Below are 22,155 nucleotides of genomic sequence, written 5' to 3'. Positions count from 1 at the left end.
TGACCCGGTATGGTAGTGAGGTTTGGGGGTACATGAAGACTTACCAAATGTAAGCAGCTAAAAACACATTTTTAAGGCGACTAGTCCAGGTTCCAGATGTACTCCTGCCTTCTCAGTGCATGTTGAACATGGAATTAATAAAAGTTTGGACCAAGGAGGATCGTAAGCTCAATAGATTGAGCCTCTCGGACTGTTTGTCCTTGAACGGCACAATCATAATCCCCAGATTAGCCCATGTTAAGGCTGCATTTGCTACAATCAGGAGGACAGATCAAGTTTTGACATCTTAATCATAGGTGGCCTGGGATCTACTTTCCATAAAAGAGCTGGATTTTGAGCAGACATCATCCCTCAGCAAAGGGGATGAATTGATGAAATCCTTGGTGAGAGGACACTTACTCTTAAAGCTTGTCCAGGGTATGGAGCATTATTTAGCCCAGGTGTCTAGTATGCGAGACCGGATTCTTTTGGCCAAGTTTCATTTTAATCAACTACACAATCTCCTGGCCACACCCGGTGGATGGGTCCACTCTGGACATGGAACGCCCTATAGCTGCGATGATAGGTCTTTCCAGGATACACATTTTGTAATGTTTTGCAATTATTATAGTTGGCTTCCGACCGTGGCGGAAAAGCTCTAATATGGTGGCGGTGTCTATCAGACACCGCCAGCCATATTAGGATGTGCTTCAGGACATGCCTTTCAGGCATACGGTCTTTTCTTTGGGGCCCGTTGCGGGCCCCCAGGGTAAAGGGGGAGTGGGGGGTGCACATGGGGGGCACCTATGGTACCCCCCTGCATTTGCATGTACAATGCGGCAGGCACCGCGCGGTGCCTGTCGCTTTGTGCATGCAAATGCACAGCATGCATATTTAACTTTGTGGCAGGTGCTGCTGAAAGCAGCACCCGCCGCAATGTTAAATATAGGGGATGTGACCGCCAGGGTGGCGGTCACATCCTAATTCCACCAGAGTGACCGCCGCTGCCCCTGCGGACGGTCCCTCCACCTCAGGGGTTGGCTGACGGACGTAGGTCCGTCCGCCATCCTAATAGGCACCCTAGTTTGGTGAAACTTTCCTCAATAAAATGTCAGTCTATACTTGTAAAAGCCTTCCTGGCTTTTGTGACAAGTAGCCTCTGGGATTTTCTTTCACTGGATTACTACCAGCATTAAACCCATGCCCTTTTCTTTCAAACTGAAATTGAACAGTCTTACGTGAAAACTCAGGCTTTTCTACCAATGTTTCACTGCTGTCCGAGAAGGTGCCTAATTCCCTAACAACCACACTGATTTTACTAAAAAATACATACTTTTTCCGATTATATATTTAGCAAATTTGTTAGGAAAATGTTTGTGCTGCTTCTTTTTTAAATATTTTCTATCTATTACACTGATTTTGTTGTGTGGGATTTTGCATTCCAGCTGTAAAATATTTTGAAGCATTTCTACCTACTAAATGTTAAACAAGCACACGCGATATTTCCCCCCCCACTTCCGGTGGGACAATCACGACCGCCATTTTGGTGCAAGAGACGGTCCAGTCTCTCCCCACAGCACCCATTAGCATACTATAAAATGGAGGTACCCGTCCGCCGTCCGCCCTCGACACGCCACCAGCGCCAGCCATGCTGTCAGTCTTCAACCAGGTAGAACATTTTCAGCAAATGATTTGCATGCATTGAACTCTAATAAACATTGTGAACATTATATTGAAGGTAATAAAATTAGTGGCAAGATAACATACCGGAAATGTAAGCTTCAGATACCATTTTACGAGTCCTCCAAAATAAAAGGAGGAGTAAATGGAGTCTGTCACTACGTGAGTGTTAGGGGGGCTTAATCAACTTGCGATCCTTAGGTCAACATGCCTTTGATGTTAAGGAATTGATTATGGACAATGATCTAGATTTCCTATGTGTTACGGAATCCTGGCTAAATGCAGACTCTAACCCAGACATTACGTGGCGTTGCCACCAAAATTTACAATCTGCAGGACAGTTAGAGCGGACGGTAGGGGGAGAGGAGTAGCCATTTTACACAGAGACACCTTACAATGGAAAGCCTTCACCTTACCAGGGATTAGAGCAGCAGAACACATGAGTTTCTGCCGTGCTATTAATAACTCCTTCTCCTTTTCTGGGGCTTTGCTATATCGCCCCCCCAGGCAATAGTAAGGCATTCCTGGACTCGCTGGGAGATGCTCTCAGTGAAGCCATGCTCAGATATTCTTGGAAACGGTCAATTTGCTGGGCATGAAACAAATGGTCCAGGGACCAACACTCAGAGCAGGACACACCTTGGATGCGGTTTGCACCAACTTTAGTTCACTCCAGACAGGCAATCCAATTCCGCAGGTCTGGTCCGATCATTGTTTTATTCCGTTAGCTTTTCTAATCCCTAACAAGGACAGTGTAGTGAGGATGAATGATGTAGGGGCCCCAAGGAGGTTCATTTAACAAACCTCTCTTTCTCCATAAGCACCCAAGACAAGGTCCCCACAGTCACGGGAGAACCCAGAGAGGATTCTCGCTGGTTTCATAGTTCGATCTTGTCTGTAGGCAAAGAATTAGCCCCGACGGAGCATGTGGCCAGACAGAGTAAAAGAAAAATTCATAATGGCCCTTGGCTCTCAAAAGAACTGGAGTACTTCATCTGCAGTCTAAACATATGAAACGCAGATGAAGAAAAGGATATGAAGTTCTCAAGCTACAGATTTTTAAAACTTTTAGGAAACGATATCATCTAGCTATTAAATCAGCATAAAAAGAATATTTTTATGGTAAACAGTCAAAATATCGATTTTTTAATTTCGACTTACACTTATATCGAGTTGCTAATATCAATGGGACAGAATATCGATGTCCAGAATATCGATGGCCAGAATATCGACCCTAAGGTAAGTAATATCGAAATTACTTATATCGATAGCATATATATCGATGTAAGTAATTTCGATTTACTAATATGTGTTAGAAATTTTAGTTAAGTATTTAAATTAATTGTTATAATATGTGTTAAATATGTTTTTATAAATAAAAAATATATAAAAGTAAATAATATGTTTTACTACCAGAGCGGGTTGTGGGTTTTTAGGGGAATAGGGTGGGAAGTAATTTATTTGTAATTAAATAATTATTTTTTAATGATTAATGTATTTTGCAATTAAATATTAATTGGCAATGAATTATTTTAATTGATTAATTGATTAATTAATTGATAATTTATGTATATTTTTAAGTAAAATATATGTTTTACTACTGGAGCGGGTTGTGGGTTTGTAGGGGAATAGGGTGGGAAGTAATTTATTTGTAATTAAATAATTATTTTTCAATGATTAATTTATTTTTCAATTCAATATTAATTGGCAATGAATTATTTTAATTGATTAATTGATTAATTAATTGATAATTTATGTATTTTTTTAATTAAATTATATGTTTTACTACTGGAGCGGGTTGTGTGTTTATAGGGGAATAGGGTGGGAAGTAATTTATTTGTAATTAAATAATTATTTTTTAATGATTTATTTATTTTGCTCTTAAATATTAATTGGCAATTAATTATTTTAATTGATTAATAGAATAATTAATTGATAATTTATGTTTATTTTTAACTAAATTATATGTTTTACTACTGGAGCGGGTTGTGGGTTTATAGGGGAATAGGGTGGGAAGTAATTTAATTGTAATATTAATTAATTTTGGGTAAAGGGGTATTTTTAGGGTTAAGGGTCAGTTTTCAGTTTTTGGGTAAAGGGGTATTTTTAGGGTTCAGGGTCAGTTTTCAGTTTTTGGGTAAAGGGGTATTTTTGGGGTTCAGGGTCAGTTTTCAGTTTTTGGGTAAAGGGGTATTTTTAGGGTTCAGGGTCAGTTTTTAGTTTTTGGGTAAAGGGGTATTTTTAGGGTTCAGGGTCAGTTTTCAGTTTTTGGGTAAAGGGGTATTTTTAGGGTTCAGGGTCAGTTTTTAGTTTTTGGGTAAAGGGGTATTTTTAGGGTTCAGGGTCAGTTTTCAGTTTTTGGGTAAAGGGGTATTTTTAGGGTTCAGGGTCAGTTTTCAGTTTTTGGGTAAAGGGGTATTTTTAGGGTTCAGGGTCAGTTTTCAGTTTTTGGGTAAAGGGGTATTTTTAGGGTTCAGGGTCAGTTTTCAGTTTTTGGGTAAAGGGGTATTTTTAGGGTTCAGGGTCAGTTTTCAGTTTTTGGGTAAAGGGGTATTTTTAGGGTTCAGGGTCAGTTTTAGGTTTTTGGGTAAAGGGGTATTTTTAGGGTTCAGGGTCAGTTTTCCCTACTGTTGCACCCACTGGAGTGGGAATAGTAATTATTGTTAAGTAAGTATATATTATATATGATTTTTAATTATTATTTTTTAAATTAAATATGTATTATTATTTTTTTTACCATTATTACATATATTTAAATATGTTTAAGTAATTAATAAGTATTATTTACAGTATTTTTTATGTTATTTTAAATTAAAAAAAAATCGATATATTTAACAACGATATTTTTAACATCGATATTATTTTTCCGATATTTTGGTACTTACCATGTTGTACATAGGGCGTCGATATTTTTGCTATCGATATAATTACGCCGATATTTGTGTAGGTCGAAATTCTGTCTGTTGAAATTCTGTCATAGATCCTATTTTTATAATAAAATAACCCTAGAAAAGCATAATCAAAAAGAAATTTTCACAATCGTAAAATCTTTCACTGATCCCAAAGGTCTACATGTGGAAAATCCCCCTTCTCAGAAGTTATGTAATGAAATTGCGACACACTTCGAAGACAAGATCAAGGCCCTTCAAAAGAACTTCAAAACTTATAATTCCTCAGTGCTCATTGAGGGTCAGATGTCAAACATTAGAGATAACAGGTCTGGCCCTCATGCCTTTCAAACTGCCACGCTCTCCCAGAACAACGAGGTGATACTGGCTGGCAAATCAGGCTCCCCGTTGGATGCTTGTCCCCCGGTTCTATTACATCATATCATCAATATAGTAAATCCAGTGATCAATAATATTGTGAACTCATCACTCTCCACCAGTATTGTTCAGGAGGAATGGAAATTTGCCATAGTGAAGCCTTTGAAGAAAAAACCTAACATCAATTCTTGTAATCTCTCCAATTACAGGCCTATATATTTGTTACCACCTTGGGCAAGATTACAGAGAGAATAGTATATGAAGAACTCTCTAGCTATTCGGAGTCAACACAGATTTTCCTTTCCCGTCCATCCGGTTTTCGACCAAAACATTCAACTGAGACTGCGTTACTTGAGATATCAGACACCATTAACTGTATAACGTATAACGGCAAGAAGGGAGTCCTGATCCTTTTGGACTTGTCTGCCGCTTTTGATTCCATTTCACACAACATCTTGTTAGCCGGATTGAGATCTTGTGGCGTATTTGATTCTGCACTGGCAGGGATGACATATTTCCTGTCAAATAGGAAGGAGGTGATCTCGCTGGGATCTTTTCTTTCACCTGCACGGACCGTGTCCACTGGTGTGCCACTTTTGTTCAATATATATATGGCCCCTCTTATCTCGTTGATTTCGACCTATGGGATCGAAACCACGTCATACACAGATGACACTCACTTAATCCTGTCCCTGGATAAGAATTCCACCGATGCTGAAGAAAACTTAAAATGTTTTGCAGCAGTTATAAAGTGGATGAAAGATAATCATCTTTGCTGTAACACCGATAAAACTGAGATCTTACCTATCGGTAAAAATAATTGTTTTCAACCAAAGGACTGGTGGCCAGACGACACTACAGCCCCCTCCATCGGCAGTGGAGGTAGCAAAAAATCTGGGTGTTTGGTTCGATTCTTCCCTTCCGTTTAAGCCCCACGTCCTGAAGACAACTTGGACCTGCTTTGAGCTTATAAAAACTTTAAGAAAGTTCCTCACTCTAATCCTGTTAGCCGCCAAGAAAACAGTGGCAGTGGCTCTCATACTATCGCGGCTGGACAACTGCAATAGCCTCCGCGTAGGAATTTATTAAAACTATCCTGAGGAGACTACAGGTAGTCCAGCATGCTGCAGCCAGACTGGTCCTAGAGCTTCAGCGCAGGGCGTCGGCCTCGGGAGCCTTGAAGACCCTTCACTGGCTTCCAGTTCACAAAAGAATTTTGTACAAACTACTACTGACGACTTTTAGAGCACATCGTCATGTGGGCCCAATATAGCTTTCAGCACGATTTAAGCAATATATTACAGCAAGAACACTAAGTGCTGCAAGCTTGCTCAAAGTGCCGGGCTTCAAATTAGTAACTAGAGGTGGGAAATCAGCCACTGTACTGGGAGCAATGTCCTGAAACTGCATGCCAAAGGAACTTATACCCACATGCATCAAACTCCCGTTTTGCGATTCCAAATTTGCGATTTTTACCGAATCGCAAATATGGAATCGCAAAACGGGATGCATTATTGAAAGTGGATAATATTTGCGATTCGGTAAAAATCGCAATTTTTACCCAATCGCAAATATTATGCGAATTCCAATTTGCGATTTTGCAATTCCCATTCATTCCTATGGGCCAAAAGGCCCATAGGAATCAATGGTAATTGCGAATTCGCAAATTGGAATTCGCAAAATGTTGATGCATTCCATGGGAGCAGGGGGGGGGGTCCAAAGGACCCCCCCCTGCACCCCTGAAATGTATTTGAAAATGGATGTTTCACACACACATGTCCTAAGGACATGTGTGTCTGTAACATGAAAGTGTTTAAAATGCTAATTTGAGCATTTTAAACATTTTTCGCAAATTACCACGAGGTTCAACCTCGTGGTAATTTGCACTTGCAATCTTCAAGATCGCAATTTTTTAAAGAATGATGCATTGCATTTAAGGAATTGCAAAATTGCGATTCCTTAAATGCAATCGCATTTTAGAAAATCGCAAAATTAGCGATTTTCAACAAAAAGCAATGATGCATCCCAAAAAGCATTTTTGGAATCGCAAACGGCCAATTATAAGGAATCGCACCGTTTGCGACTCCAAAAATGCTTGATGCATGTGGGCATTAGAGTAATCGAACGGGAGGGGCAGTTCAGAAAAACATTAAAGACCTGTATCTTTGGGATATCTGATGCCTGCTGTTTAGACCTAATTTAGGTCCCATTCTATGTAACTGATCTTTGTCATTTTCAGCACCAGGAGACTCCATTAGGAGTGACAGTCGCGCTATACAAGACTCACTTTTAATTTAATTTAATTTCATTTCATTTCTTTTCAAAATGAATACAGGCGTCATACACTCATCAAAACAGCCGATTAACAAACTATTTGCTCGGATGCGAAAAAAATGTAACAAATGCTCATATACAGATTTTTTGTTTCTGTCATGAAAAGAAAGGGTTGTACTGTCAAAATAATCGGTCCAAAATAGAAGAAAAGAACCATGAAATCACTCGAAAAACGTAACAACTTCTACTAAGCCATTTCTATTGTGTAATGTCGTTTTTTCTATGCTCAAATAACATTTTTAACAAAACTTTAATAAACTGTTTTTCTTTGGTTTATCCAAATTTAACATTCATTTTTGCCTCAAACTTAGGCTTATCTTTCATATTTTATATGTGAGATGTACGTGCTCTATTACCTAGCATATCAAAATAACAAAAGTGTAACAAAGTCAAAAACAGAAGAAAAAAATATATAATTTTCTCCAATTTTTGCGACAGTGCAACAATCGTTAAGCACTATGCATTGCATTAACTAGCACGCACAAAAAAATTGTAAAAAAATATCTGCTCCATTTTCTTGCACGGATGCAAACTTTACAGAGCCTGTTCCCAGGACTGAAACACTGGCTTGCACAGCAAGAAGTAGTTTTGCTCTTTGCGCTTTAAAGACTTTTTGTTCGGATCTGAATAAAAAAGTCTTTAAAGGATAAACAGCAAAACACCTCCTGAAGTAAAGGATCACACTGTATCATCCATTAAGTCATATACCAAATATTTCACATTAGTAGGTGTTAGGTGCATCTGTGATTATAAAATACAATGGGCCAGATGTACGACCATTTCATTTAGCGAGTCTCTATTTGCGTCTCACAATTAGAGACTTGCAAAATGAGATACGAGTTCCCAATGGGGTCGCAATTGACCTGCCTCATCAATATTCATGCAGCAGGTCACAATTTGTGACCCATTGGGAATGGTCAATTACACAGGGATGGTGGCCTGCTGGGGAGAGCAGACCACAATGTCTGTGTTTGCTTTTAAATAAAGCAACTTTTTGTTTTTGAAATGCTGCACGTATCCTTAAATGAAAACAGGATGCATTTTAAAAAATATATATATATATTTTCAGTGATCTGTGGGACCATTTCCTACTCTTAAAAAAATGTTCTTGCTACCATTAGCAAAGGGGAATTGTCCCCCGAGCAACGCCTCTAGTGTGTGACTGGCTTAGAAAACTGCGGTTCTTTAGTGATTGCATTCTGATGCAAAACTATTGTCCATCCACTAGCGACTCGCTATTAGGAAGCGATGCCCGTGGCACGCCCCTTCATAATAGTGACTCGCAAACCCTATTTTGCAAGTTGGTATTATGTTACAGACTCGTAAAATAAGGTTTGCACATTGAAAAATGTGCTTGAAAAAGAGAAAAAAGTAGCTCCAAAAACAGGAACAGTGGCTGGACACAAGTACTTAGTCCATGCACTAGGTGAGGGCCAAACACAAAAAGAGGACATGATGCCTGCATGCCATGACAAACGGCAGTGAAGCACATGAGCGAGTCACTGAACCTAACAAATGGTAAGCTATGGCTGGCATGTGTGTCTGCTATTTGTAATCAAACGTCTTGCAGAGGCAGCGTATGCTCTGTCAAGGCGAAACCTACAAAGCAGTGTGTGGCCTTGCCATTTAAGCATGACCTCTACATTCTGTGGTAAAATGTAAGTTCTCAATTGAACATGTGTGTGTATGTCTGTGTGAGTGTGTGTCTGTCTGGCTATCTGCCTCTGAGCATGCAATATTACCTCTATCTTGTTTCCTCCTAAGCAATTAGTCAGCACCTAGAAATAACATTCCTGCAGAAAGCGCTGTGAGAACATCTTGATGGATTGAAGACAATCCACATGAGAGATTCTACCTTGACTCTGTCGGTTCGGTTATTGAAGAGTCCGATGCGCCGGATTGTATTGAGGATTGGGTCGGTGGAATCATCGATCATGTTGTGTGTTGTCACAGGTGGTAAAGATTGTCGCTGCAAAGGATTAAAGCAAGATTAATCAAAGTCAGGGAAAGGAACTCTTTATGTGACTTACATCATTAAACAGCAAGGCAATATTAAAACATACGAGTCATCTGACATTTCAAAATATTTTGTTTGTGATTTACAGATCTCTGCTGGGAATGGCCAGACAAATGTAGGAAAGGTATTTGAAGTGTGAAGTTGTACAAGAAGTGCGTATAGAGTGAAGCTTTAGCTTTGTGGTTTGGGGACAAGGGAATTCGTACTCAGGAGCAAGGGAACGTCTTGAAAAGACGTTGTCCGCGGCAAGTGTAGTTTTCCTTGTAGTTTATCGAATACAGGAGTATAGGTCTAGCAGGCCCAGACAATCAGCACCAACTGACGAAGGTCTTCCAATCCACTGCCTCACCACTTTCCAAATACAACATTACACATGGTAGAAGCACCCAGAGAATGCTAACATTCTATACTATACAATATACAGCAGAAGAGACCACAAAAATACAAAGTGCAGAACATCACACGTCTGCCATCATTCTTCTGCAATAATCAGCCCTGAGCATGATTCAATACGGAGTGAGAGGGGTTACATCCACAGAAGGCAAAGCTGCCATGGAAAGTACTAGAAGTAAATGCAGAGTATGAGAAAACACAGCACTGAAGGGTGTTTAGTCCTTATTGTTGCAACAGACAACAATACAGACTGAGCAGACAGTCGTATGTTTCCTCTCTGCTGTCAGAAGATACGTGCCTGTCCTTCTGCTGTGAAGAAATGTACACCTGATGAGTGGTCTACACATTTGGACTGTTTATATCTTGCTTTATACTCTTGGAGGAGAAAAGTTTCAGATGAGATAGCTTTGTATGTAGCACACCTTCTAAGTTAATCAGTGTAATCTACAATCAAAAGAATTACCTTAAGGACAATGTGTATCCTGTGGCGCAGAAGGAACCCAAGGCTTAATTTGAGCTGGCGGTTTCTGGTGCTCGGCACACACACCTCATTGTCAGCACCAGCACTTATTACAGTCTGCCACATGGTGGCACTGTTCGCTTAATTTAGAGAAGAGCACAACAACAGCGTATTTATTAATTCAATACAAATTAACAATGACTAATACCTGCCTCCCAAGCCATTCTTACAGCTTTGGGGGCCTGGAATAATCTGAATTGTCGCAATTGTAGGAATGTGATTAGTAGTAGTTGTGTAGGTACTGTCATTGACATAGCTGGTAGGGGCAATGTGTAGTGCAAGCTGCAGTGGGTTCTTGACTAGAGCCCTGTGTTAGACTTGGCCCTTTTTGCAGGGTCATCCTTGAAATTTTGGTCTTCCTCCTGGTAAATTTTCTGATCTGGTGTTGGTGGTTTTAGGACTCTGGGCACTTTATCACTGCTACCCAGAGTTCAAGCGCATGTGCTATCCATGGTAAACGTGGTAAGATTGGTCTACACCTGTTTGGTGCATTTAATTTACCTATCAGTCCCTTGTAAAGTAGTATCTCATATACCCGGGCCAGAAAATTAAATGCTACTGGTGGGCTTGCAGCGCTGCTTGCGCCACCCCCCAAAGTAGCACATAAAGTGGTTGCCACGTCTGTGACTCCCCTTTTACTACATATCAGTCACCCTTAAGGTGGGCCCTAGCTAGCCCTGTGGGCAGGGTGCACTGTAGGTAAAAGGTAGGACAAGTGCCTTAACTGTGTGGTATGTCCTGCTAGTGACAAACAGTCATTTCGGTTTCTCACTACTGTGAGGCTGCCCTATCATAGGAATGCATTGAGGATTCCCTGATATGTGTTTCCGTGGTAAATCCTGATATGAAAGGATTAGCGTGATCAAATGTGGTATGTTTGGAATAGCAGTAATAAATGAAGTGTAATGTTGTTCGCAGATTTATTATCACTATTTTAGAAATGCCACTTTTAGAAGTGGGCATTTCTGTGGGCTATGTGTCTCTGTGCCTGCTTGTTGTGTATTGCATGTCTGGCTCTGAATGACAGGGGCTGGGGAAGTGCAGTAGTTCCAGAAGGGCTGAGTGAGTCAGCGCTAGGCTGAATAGGCCGATCTGCATTTGGAGTAGTGGGAGGAGTAGCACCTGAGCCTGCCTTACACAATGCTAGCTCCACCCCCTTAGAGTGTCTGGGGCCAGAGCCTACACTAACAAAGAAAGTTGTTGTGCGCTGTAAATATGTTTTAAAGTGCCCCTCAGAACTGATTTAGACTGGCCACAAAGTCCTGTGCCAGGGGGGGAACAAAAACATTGGCAGTATAAATATTGGGGTTGAGACCCCATGTTTTTTGGTTACCTGCTAGGAGCTGAAGTAATGCTGGGTGTGAGGAGGACCCGCCATGGAACCAAGCTGCTGTCTCCTGGGGGTCCCTACTTGCTGGCCTGCCTGTGCCCAGCTCTGCCCTTGAGGATTTCTGGAGAAGAGTGTTGCCTGCTCCCTGTTGGTGTCTTCAGGAGGGAGAAATGCTGGGCGCTTTAGTAGCACGTGGTAAGCGCTCTACTTCTGGTGCCTGGAAGGGGCATTGTGCCCGGAGCAGCGCAGGGAGAAAGACTGAGGAACGCTTTTATAGTCCTCAAAACTGTGAGTTTGAGCCCCTAACGTGGGCTCCTGTTGTGACACTGCAGTAACAGGTGCAGAGAGAGCAATTGCGCTGTTGCAAGAGCTCTGTGATCGTCAGTTGCAGTGCTGGTTGCTTGTTCAGCACTGTGTTGCGTGCACCTGCTATAGATCAGTAAAGCGGCCCTGCTGAGGTGGCCCTGCATTGCTGGGATCAGACCAAGGATTGCCAAACCGCCAGAGACATCGCTCCGGGGTTTTCAGCCAGAACACGGAGCAACCGGAAGCCAGGCAAAGACTAAGCCAGACTATGGGCAGGGCTCCCAGTGAGTAATAGGAAGTTGCCAGCTGCTGCCAAGAGGAAGGCGGTCCGGCCACAGAGCGGAAGTAAGGCAGCTGTAGCCTGGTCGTGGGCTGGGTAAGAGGTGAAAGGAAATCAGAGTGGACCGCCTGTTGTTCTCCGGCCCAAGGGGCTATGGGCAGATTTCACTTGAGTGCCTGAGTAGCACCGAAGTGAGTCCCGCATTTCCGAAGTGTGGGAGCAATCTCTCTGTTGGAATGGAGACTAAGTGAAGTCTCTCCACCTCCGGGAGCATCCTTGTGCTTGGAATCTTGACAGTGGGGTGGGACCTCAACGGAGGCCCCCCGAGCCTGGGTGGAGCAAGGAGTCTCCATCGAACTACCATGCAGTCCCGGTAGTAAGCGCAGAAGCGCTGGGACTGCCATTTGGGGGATAGTGGCCTCTCGGGGACATGGTGGCATATTGTTGCCTGTGGGCAATTGTATTTACATCAGAGAGGGGCTAATGAGATGTGCACTGTGGCAGGTGCTTCTGCGGTGCCCTGGTGCTAATTTAGGATGTATGCCTAATATGTTTCGGCCTAATGTGTGGTGCTAAGAGCACCTTTACCAGTAGTTACAAGTTGTTTTCACTACCTGTGAATTGTGATGTTTCACAGTGGCTCAGTTGGCCCTGTAAGTGTAGATAATCCCTGTCACAGTCCTACCAAATGCCAGGTGGCACAGTGTATATAATTGATTACATTCAAATGTGTGTTATGAGTAAAATAAAGGTTATTTTTGATATAACCTTGTGTGGCGTTTCTTCTGTAGTGTGCCTAGTTTGTCGCTGCTGTGTGTGTTGCGCGAACGCTTTACACATTGCCTCTGGGATAAGCCTGACTGCTCTGTCAAGCTACCAAGGGGGTGAGCAGGGGTTATCTTTGATGTGTAACTCCCTTGCCCTGACTTGAGTGGTGGTTTCTGCCTGGCTTAGGTGCATGCCTTAGCCAACCAGAAATCTCATTTCTAACACCCTGGCACTTATTTTTCTACAATTTTATCACTGAATCTACCCACTGACCAGAAGCACCCGGACGTGTTTGTCTGTTGCCTCCTCACTTGAAAAATTAATGTACCTGATAATAATTGACCTTCACAACCATAAAGTGACCAACTAGACCTAGGAGATGAACACATAGCATTATTGTTAGACCTGGCATCATTGGCATGGGTCTCCCTTCCTCTCTACTCTCCCTATCTTTTATATTGACTGGATTTAGATATTCTGGGAGCTGTGTCACTGCTGCTCAGTGCCACAGCACGAGTGCTCCCTGTATATAAATGACTGTATGAATAAGGATAACTATAATACTTACATCGGTGTAGCCTGCCTCAATAGTGAGTTACCCTCCATTTCACTGTCGCTACTGCGAAACGATCCATTCTCATAGGCCAGGATGGGCCGGTTAAAGATTGCTTTCTATCATCCTATTGGGCCCTAGGAACCTGATAGGAACCTTGAGTTTGATATGTATATGCTCAGGACATTGAGGAGCACCTTCTAGTAAGGACAGTTCATATATTACATGGATTGAAATACCTTTCCTGAAAATGTGGTAGTTTCTTGCCTAAGCCTTACTGTAGGCGTGTATGTGTATTGGCCATCTGGTTTTGGAGTAGCAGGGCCAGCTGGGTCAGACCTGGCTGGAGAGAGAGATCGGTATTCAGAGCATGGGGAGGAGTGACTCATTGATTCGCGCGGGGCCATGCCTGGCAAGGTGAATGATGGCTCCACCTCCCACTGGGTGACTAATAGCAGACCCCCTCATTCTGAAAGGGCAGGATGTCGCCTCGTAAATCAAGTGCTCCGCGACCCCACTGAACTGATTCTGACGGGATCTAGTGATTTGTGACTTTAGAGAACAAAGACTTTTTAGGTATAAAACGCTGCGCTGGAACTTTGTCCAAGTGTGTCGCTTCTGGATGTCAAGATGAAACTCTGTCTGAGTGAACAGAGTAAAGGACTTTGCAACTTTCATCAAGCTTGCCGAAAGAACTACCCAAGGGCCTAAATCAAGAGCACCTCCTGCAGAAGTTTCAGGGACATTAGACTTCACCCCGTCAGCCGTCAGAATTTCTGTGCAATAATTTCTGCTTGCAGGTGAAGCCTCCGTCGAGTAATCCGGAGCCTTTAGTTCTACTGTGAGGACAGCCGACAGGGCACTTCTGAACTGTTGTTAAACCTGTGCGGGCCGCTGCAGCTAAGAGAGAGCTGCCACCGCTGAGAGCCTGCCTGAATCAGAACTGAGTATTCCTAAACTTTTGCTTAACCTGTGCGGGCCACTACAGCTAAGAGAAAGCTGCCGCTGCTGATCACCCGCCTGACTCTGAACCTTTGAACCTTTGTGCTAAACCTGTGTGGCCGCTGCAGCTAAGAAGAGAGCTGCTGCCGCTGAGAGCCCACCGGAATCTGCACCCTCAGACCTTCCACTGAATCTGCTGCAGCTGAGAGAGAGCTGTGGCCGCTGAGCAGCCACCGTTGTGCCCGCCTGATCGAGACCATCCTTTGTTGTGCTGACCACCACAGCTGAGAGGGTTGCTGCCGCTGAGGGCCCGCACCCTTTGCCAGTTTTCCTCATCGCGATTTGTTCCGTGGGCTGCCGCAGCCAAGGGAAAGCTATAGCCGCTGAGTGTCCACACCCTTTGCTACTTTGCCTCATCATGATTTGTCCCATGGGCCGCCGCAGCAAAGGGAGAGCTGTAGCCGCTGAGTGCACCCTTTGCTACTGTGCATCATCGTGAGTTGTCCTGTGGGACTCCGCAGGCAAGGGAGAGCTGTAACCGCAGAGTGCTCACACCCCTCTGCTACTGTTCTTCACCGTGAGTTGTCCTGTGGTCCGCCGCAGCCAAGGGAGAACTGTAGCCACTCAGTGCCCATACTCTTTGCTACTGTGCATCATCATAATCTGTCCCGTGGGCTGCCGGAGTCAAGGGAGAGCTGTAGCCACTGAGTGCCAACACCCTTTGCTACTGTGCACCATTGTGATTTTTCCCATGGGCTGCCGCAGTCAAGAGAGCGCTGTAGCCGCTGAATGCCCGCACCAGTGACAACTTTGCATCCTCGTAATTTGCCCTGCAGGCCACAGCAGCTAAGAGGGAGCTGTAGCCCCTGAAAGCCCACAACACTGACAACTTTCCTTCTTTGGGATTTGTCCGGTGGGCCGCCGCAGCTAAGAGAGAGCTTCTGCCGCTGTGAGCCCACCACGGAGCCACCCAACAAGAGTCATCGCCCACCCCCAGCCTGGGCCGCCGCAGCTGCGCGCTGCAGCCACTGCGCACCTGTCACAGTCTCCGCTTCTTCCAGAGGCTGCGTGCTGTATTCCTTTCCCACAACAGGTATCTGGTGCGCAACGGGTCGAGTAGGCCCCATCCCTGAACTCAGTCAGTGTCGCGCTTTGGGTGAATACGTTGTTGTCTCTTTGAGCCCCTACGGGTTGACGTGAATTGTAGTTGCTAAAACGCTTTGAGAGTTTTGAGTTAAACTGTTAGATAAAGATATTGTTTTTCTATATCTACCTGAGTTGTGTCCTTTTGTGGAGTCATTACTGCCTTGTTATATGTGGCCATAAACGCTTCACACTCTGCCTCTGAGATAGGCCTAACTGCTCGTGCTATGTTACCACAAGGTTGAGCAGTGGTTGTCAAAGAGGGTGACCCACTTGACCTGACTTAGGAAAAAGGGTCCCTATTTGGACAGTGGCGCCAGCCAGTGCCAACTAGAGACCCCCATTTCTAACAATTATGCTCTCACAGTAACTACTATATGTACAGATTTGCATGCTTCAATCCACCCAGTTCACCCCCTAAAAAGCTCGGCGCCACACAATTCTAGGGACTGCCTTCAGGGCTACACTGTCAAACACCTGCACATGCATGCAGTGAAAGGGTGGGTGGGAATCCTGGAGATATGTTTGTTGGTGGGTGCAGAGGGCCCTAAAATGGTGTCCACAAGATATAGGCACCTAAAGGGTGCCAGATAGAGCACAGCATCAGCATAGCAGAGCCTGAACCACTTGCCGGTGTCTGCCATCATGCTTTGTACTCATGGGACTTATCAGCTGCTCTAGTAAGTAAAGGATAAAACCAGTTTGACATGGCAGGAAAGAGGCGGTGGCAGTGTTAAGACCAGCACAGAGGTGTGTCTCAGAAAAGGTCCAAATATGGGCCCCAGGTCCTAACCACATTTACACCTTAGATCTCAATTAGGGCACAATGACATTCCTTTTCATTATTTGGGATGACAGTTCATGCCAATGAGTGCAACTTGTCACAGCCCATCATCAAGGATGTCAGTGTCTTTTGAGCGCCTGCCTCCTCTGCTTTGGCTCACAGTTACAAAGCAGGGAAGGAGACTTCAAGCTGAATATATCCCCAATGCTCCAGAGCAGTGCCTTATAGTGAGCATAGGGTTTGATGCTCTTCTTTCCTTTTCACCCTTTATATGCGCCTATAGAAGGAGATACTGAAAGTATTTCCTCTAAACTTAGCACTACCTAAGACACTGATCTATCTGACATTAAATAACATGTTTCAGCAATACTCGTGTGACTCAACTTACTTGAAAATTGGATGGAATTAATCAAAGTAAATCAGTATCACTTATGTTACAGAAACTTGAATAGAACACTGTAAACCTGATGTCAATGTCACAATGTCACTAGTCAGCACAGGCCGATATTAAGACAAAAATATTTTGAGGAAGCTTGAAAGATCAATTCGGAGGGCTGATACCTGTCTATCATCAGTAACCTATTTTAAAGAAACAATGTCACCACAGCAGACTAACTCCAAATTGTCTACAGCTTGCTGAAGAAAGTTGGACAAGTGTACGATTTTCCTGATTTCCAGGTAAGGTACATATAAATACAATGAATCCCAAGGAAAATCCTTTGCATAGTCTTTAACTCTACGGCCAATCTGGTTCTCCTGAACAAACTTTGGACACATCTCATCTATTGTTCTCTTGGCTCTTTCCATTTTAAGTACAAACAAGAGATTAAGGTTACACAAACATACTTTTTGCAACGCTCTGGTGCAGTTTAGTCCTTCACCTTATTTACAAGGTAGAGTTTAGGCACTTAAAGTGGGTTAATGCCTCCTTGTAAATAATGCCCCTATTCATGAAGCTCTAAGTGTGAAAGGGGCGGGCAATGTGTGTTGTAGTAGGTGTTCTGCCGCAACACCAATTGCTTTTTGACATTACCCCATATTTATAAGGTATTGTTCAGTGCCAAAAATAAGACCAGAACTTTTTTTTTTTCGCCTCTTTTATTGCTTTTGCCGTGTGTGCTGCATTCTGCAGCACACATGGATAGAGCAAATCGCCTGTTAAGATTGTTTATGTACAGAAAGGGGAAATGAAGGGTTGCACCGTATTTTTGTAAATATGGCGCATCCCTGCATTTTGAAACTGATGAAGCACGGAATTACCAATTTTGGTGTAACACTGAGCTCCGCCAGTTTCTTGTACATAAGCCCCACAGTTCTACAAAACTGGTATGCACAGATTGTCTGCTGTAGCTAGTCAGAGACATCCCAGTCAAAATGGAAGCAACTAGAGCCATTCTTCAAGGGTGCGGGGTCATGTGTCAAGCAATGGAGGCAACACGACTACTTAAAGCAGTGGGGGCATAGCTAGCCCCACAGCTAATATAAAGAAACAGAGTAACAAATTGTACATTTTAAACATACTGGAAAAATAAGATATGATTAGTACAAACATATACATGCTAGTTTTTACCTCTAATGAGATCACTTTACCACACACATATGGCTCTGCAAGCAGGGTGAAGTACAACCCTTTTACACTTGACTTTCAGGGAAGAGAGGATGAGAAGTAAATGGCTTCTTGGGGAGGTAGTATGGGGGATAACAGCTCAGAACTCAGCAGTCAACAAACAGACTAATGACCGATGATCAGAGCCACTGGATTATGTGATTCTTTTCTTTTCGAATAATTTGTCTGCAGTTTAATCTGCAGATGTTAATGAAACAAAAAAATGTTCTAGCTCAAACTAATCAAAAGTTACTAAAAACATAGCGACAAGTGTCCTTGTGCACTGGTAGGGACTTGACAAATGTACACTGGTCATCTTTCAGTTACTTATTGCGGCATTTGGGTGGTAGATTGGTGTTAATAGGGTGATATTTCTTCCCAGAGATTGCTACTTGTGTTGAAATAACAAAATAATTATGCTGCATCATTTTCTTTTTCTTGCTGCAATATTTAGTTAACCCTACTACATAATTTCATGCTCCTCTGCCACATAATTCCAGTAGTCCTGCATATGATTCACCCCAGTGCTTTTCCTTCTGTTAAAAAGAACATGAGTTTACCATTGCATGTTTTCGACCTGACTTACGGGTTCAACTAAACCACTATACCTGTTATTGTGCCCTCTCCTCACTCTAGGTAGTTCCCCAACATCTATGGCAACCTATACAAAGGTGCTGGGATAGGCATTGATCAAGCACAAGTGCAGATCACCAGCAGTTATCTCATTGGAACGGTTGTAGATCAGTACAATAGTTTTTTAAAAGAGTCTGCACCTCCAAAGGTTAACTTTCTAACTGAAGATTCACCTTTGCACGATTAAGACACCACATTCCAGTTTTTGAAATGCAGGTTTATGTTACCTGCTCAATTGAGATGCGACTTGTGTGGCACTGAGTGGTGGGGTCGGTGATATTTCCCTTTCAAGGTATAAACCAGTGATGCAGAACCATTGGTAATAGTCTAACACTTAATTCAGCCATTGGGGTTGAACAGTTTAGCATGTGTTCCTCACTAGCAGTTCTGGCATTTGAGCCAAGTGTAAACATGTTCTCTTCTTTGGCAGCTGCCATCTCCGGGTCCAGTGCTGGATTTCAACTTAGGAGTGGGGACAGTTCCTTGTGAGATAGTAGCAACACCAGTCCTTAGAGTTCACTGCAGGGGTGCCAGACAAGACAATGTTGTCTGACTTCTAGCTTATTTATTGATTTCACACTGGGAGGGACCCCCGCCCACCTCATGATTCAGGTAGGTACGAGCCTTACTTCCTATGGGAGGTGCTTCTTGTGGATGGTCGACATGCTAGGAACACACTGGTTTTATCCTCCTCGGTAGTCTCTCATCCTGCAGGAACAGACGTTCTCATTCTCTCTCTCTCAGTAAAGAGGCAGGCTTCTAGCGACTATGCAAACCCTCAGTATCTCCAGAAAGTTGCACAAATTCGAGTGATGCCCCTTCATCTCTGGGAGACTGAAAGTCATACACCAGCCCCGGTAACACAGCTGCAGTGGTCTGTGTTCCTTCCCTTGCTCAAGTAGAACTTGGAACTGGAACCAAGCAGTGGTCAGGGTCCCCCTTTTATATGTATTTTACAGATAGGGTATGTTAGACCTGTCTGCCTTAGGGAAGTATTTCCCCAAACTTTTTACCTCTCTTACTCCAATTTGTTGAATTTATTTTTGTTGGCCTCAGGACTCTGTGAACTTTACCACTAATAGCCAGTGCAAAGGTGCTTGTGCTCACTCCAATAAAACATGGTTTAATTGCCTTATACCCAATTTGCATATTTAATTTACTTGTAAGTCCCTTGTAGAGTGGTATACCATATACCCAGGGCCTGTAAGTTAAATGCTGCCAGTGGGCCTACAGCACTTATTGTGCCACCCACTTAAGTTGCAGCTTAAACACGTCTCAGGCCTGCCACTGCACCCTGAATGCAGTTTTAAATTGCCTTATTGACTTGGCATTAAAACCCCCTTGCCAAGCCTTAAACTCCCCTTTTAATATATATGTCACCCTTGAGGTCGGCCCTCAATTATCCATTGGGCAGGGTGCTGTGTAATTAAAAGGCTGAAAATGTATATTTAAGTTTTACATGTTCTGGTTGTGAAAAACGCATAGATTCGTTTTTTAATATTGTGGGGCCTACCCTTCCCAAAGGCTAACATTGAGTTTCATTGAGGAGATGTAATTTCCAGCTGGTAGCAGGTAGCTGTGTCATGTATGGTTTCTTTGGAATTGTTGTGAAAAGTCCTTTTTAGGTCTCGCACCTGGCGATACAGCACGAAGCGCTGTCGCCAGTGAGACCTATAGTTGTCGGCTATGCTTTCAAGGGCTTGCAAGGTAGGCAGGAGATGGGCCGGACTGGGGCATGCGCGCGTTCACCACGTACAGTTACGCGATGTGCCCATCTCCTGTCTCCCTTGCAAGCCTCATGCAGTTGCTTTCACTTTCCCTCTCCTCTCCGCCGTCGGCTCGACAGCCCGTAAATGCGCACCAAAGTATACTTTTAAGTTCTTTTTCTGCCGCCGATAAAACATGAAAACAATGGTCTAATTATTCTAATGTTTTAAAGAACCCTTAGTGAATGAGCTGGTACTGCGGCTAGAAAGTAATCACAGGCACGGCAGTGCCGTCACTCACCCGCCTTGGTCGCCTCCCGGTAGATCTTGTCGGGCAGGCAGGCTCCTCAGGTGTGTAGCATGGCGTGCAGGGGCTGCTTTTTTGTTTTTTGTTGCCGCGCAGTGGACCGCAGGCGCCCCCAGAGGGCACGAGCCGCAGGACACGCCGATGTGCACGCTCATGGCGTGCCTACAACGTACACATCGCGTTCTTTCACTTTCCCTCCCCCCGCGGAGACAGTTTCTTTGCGGACTCGCTGTTTTGTCGTGCATCACGCTGCAGGAAGCGGGTCTCTGCAGGATAATGTTTCTGAAACTGTAAAAACACTGAGCGGTGCTAATGGGATTGTATCGTCAATGTCACGCTGTGGTCTCTGCATTCCTTTGGTAAGGTCACCGTGGGTCGCAGTGTCGAATTCTCATTTCCGCCACCCCCAGCTGCTGCAGGGGGACGGAGGGACCGCTCTTGGTGCATTGAGTTTGCAGAAAAGGCTGCTTTATTGAAAGAAAGCGAAGCCCAGAAACACTGCAACCCAGCCTTAAGAGTCGCCGGCGCCGCATGGGGTAAATAACAATGCGCGTCCTACACGCCTGTGCATTAATAGGCTTAGAGTCAGTAATGTGAGCTGTGGCCGGGGCGATGTGCCTCCGCTAATCTGCTCTGCTGGATTCTGAAAGCCGGGCATACCCGGGGTGTGAGGGCAGCTGCAGTGCGCGCGGCCACCGAGGAAGGCCTGGTACACGAGGGCACTGAGGAGACGCTGGTGCGCGTGGGTACCGAGGCTGCAGAAGTACATGGGGGCACCAAGGCAACATAGTATATGTTTTGAGGCAACGCTAGGGCACAAGGGCATGTTCACGGGGGCCCCGGGGCAGACTCAGTGTATGAGAGCTCCGAGGCAGCGCAGGCACACTGGCACCGAGGATGAATTGGGGTATGTGGCCAGAGCTCGTTAGTGCTCGAGGGCACTGAGGCCAGTCTCAGTACATAAGGCACAGAGCATAAGGGTGCCGAGATAGCCCCACTGCATGAGGGCACAGAGGCAACGCCAGTGCGCGAAGTCTCCGAGACAGTGCAGTGCCAGGGCCGTAGCGCATTGTACTGCAGCCCCAGAAAAAGGGGGGGCGGGCCACATGCTATAACCGGGTCTACTAGAACCCATTTCTAACTGGAGCCAGTGCCCGCCGTCAGAGGGTCACTGTCCGTGCACTGCTGCTCCAGCCTGAACTTTCCATTCAAGTGGACTTGTCTGGCTGCACATTCAGCGGGGTCAGACCCTCCACAAAGCGGTCCCTTCAGATCTGTGCCGCGCCACTTAGACAGCAGAACATAATACACTGTTTCACAAATGCAACAAGGCTGGGCCTGCTCCTTTGCCCTGAAATCGGGGACAATTCTAACATATCTTTTTGTGGCCAGAAAGGATAGACAGGCCTGTCTGCAGGGCTGCTTCCTGGCCTTTTTCCGCACAGAGACAGTGCAGTGCTGGGATGCTCTGTGTTTACCTCACATATGGAAACAAAGAGTACAGTGCTGGGATGCTCTGTGTTTACCTCACATAGAGTGACAGAGTAGTCCTTGGGTGCTCTGTATTTACCTCACATGGAGAGACAGTGCAGTGCTGGTGCTGAGATA

The 22,155-nt window shown here is 44.3% G+C and overlaps 1 protein-coding gene across 3 annotated transcripts in view; it reads right to left on the bottom strand.

Moving 5' to 3' along the window:
- GYS2 (glycogen synthase 2) overlaps window positions 1–22,155 on the bottom strand; it is a 610,704-nt gene that overhangs the window by 147,402 nt on the left and 441,147 nt on the right. For all 3 annotated transcript variants that reach the window (XM_086920470.1, XM_086920476.1, XM_086920482.1), the window contains one exon: window positions 9,115–9,228. In XM_086920470.1, coding sequence (XP_086776596.1) covers window positions 9,115–9,228 — 114 coding nt within the window. The remainder of the gene's footprint in view (window positions 1–9,114; window positions 9,229–22,155) is intronic.

The sequence above is a fragment of the Lissotriton vulgaris genome, chromosome 1_1 (assembly GCF_964263255.1).
Source record: "Lissotriton vulgaris chromosome 1_1, aLisVul1.2, whole genome shotgun sequence".
NCBI classification, from domain to species: Eukaryota; Metazoa; Chordata; class Amphibia; order Caudata; family Salamandridae; genus Lissotriton; species Lissotriton vulgaris.
This window is presented reverse-complemented; position numbering and strand designations above follow the sequence as displayed.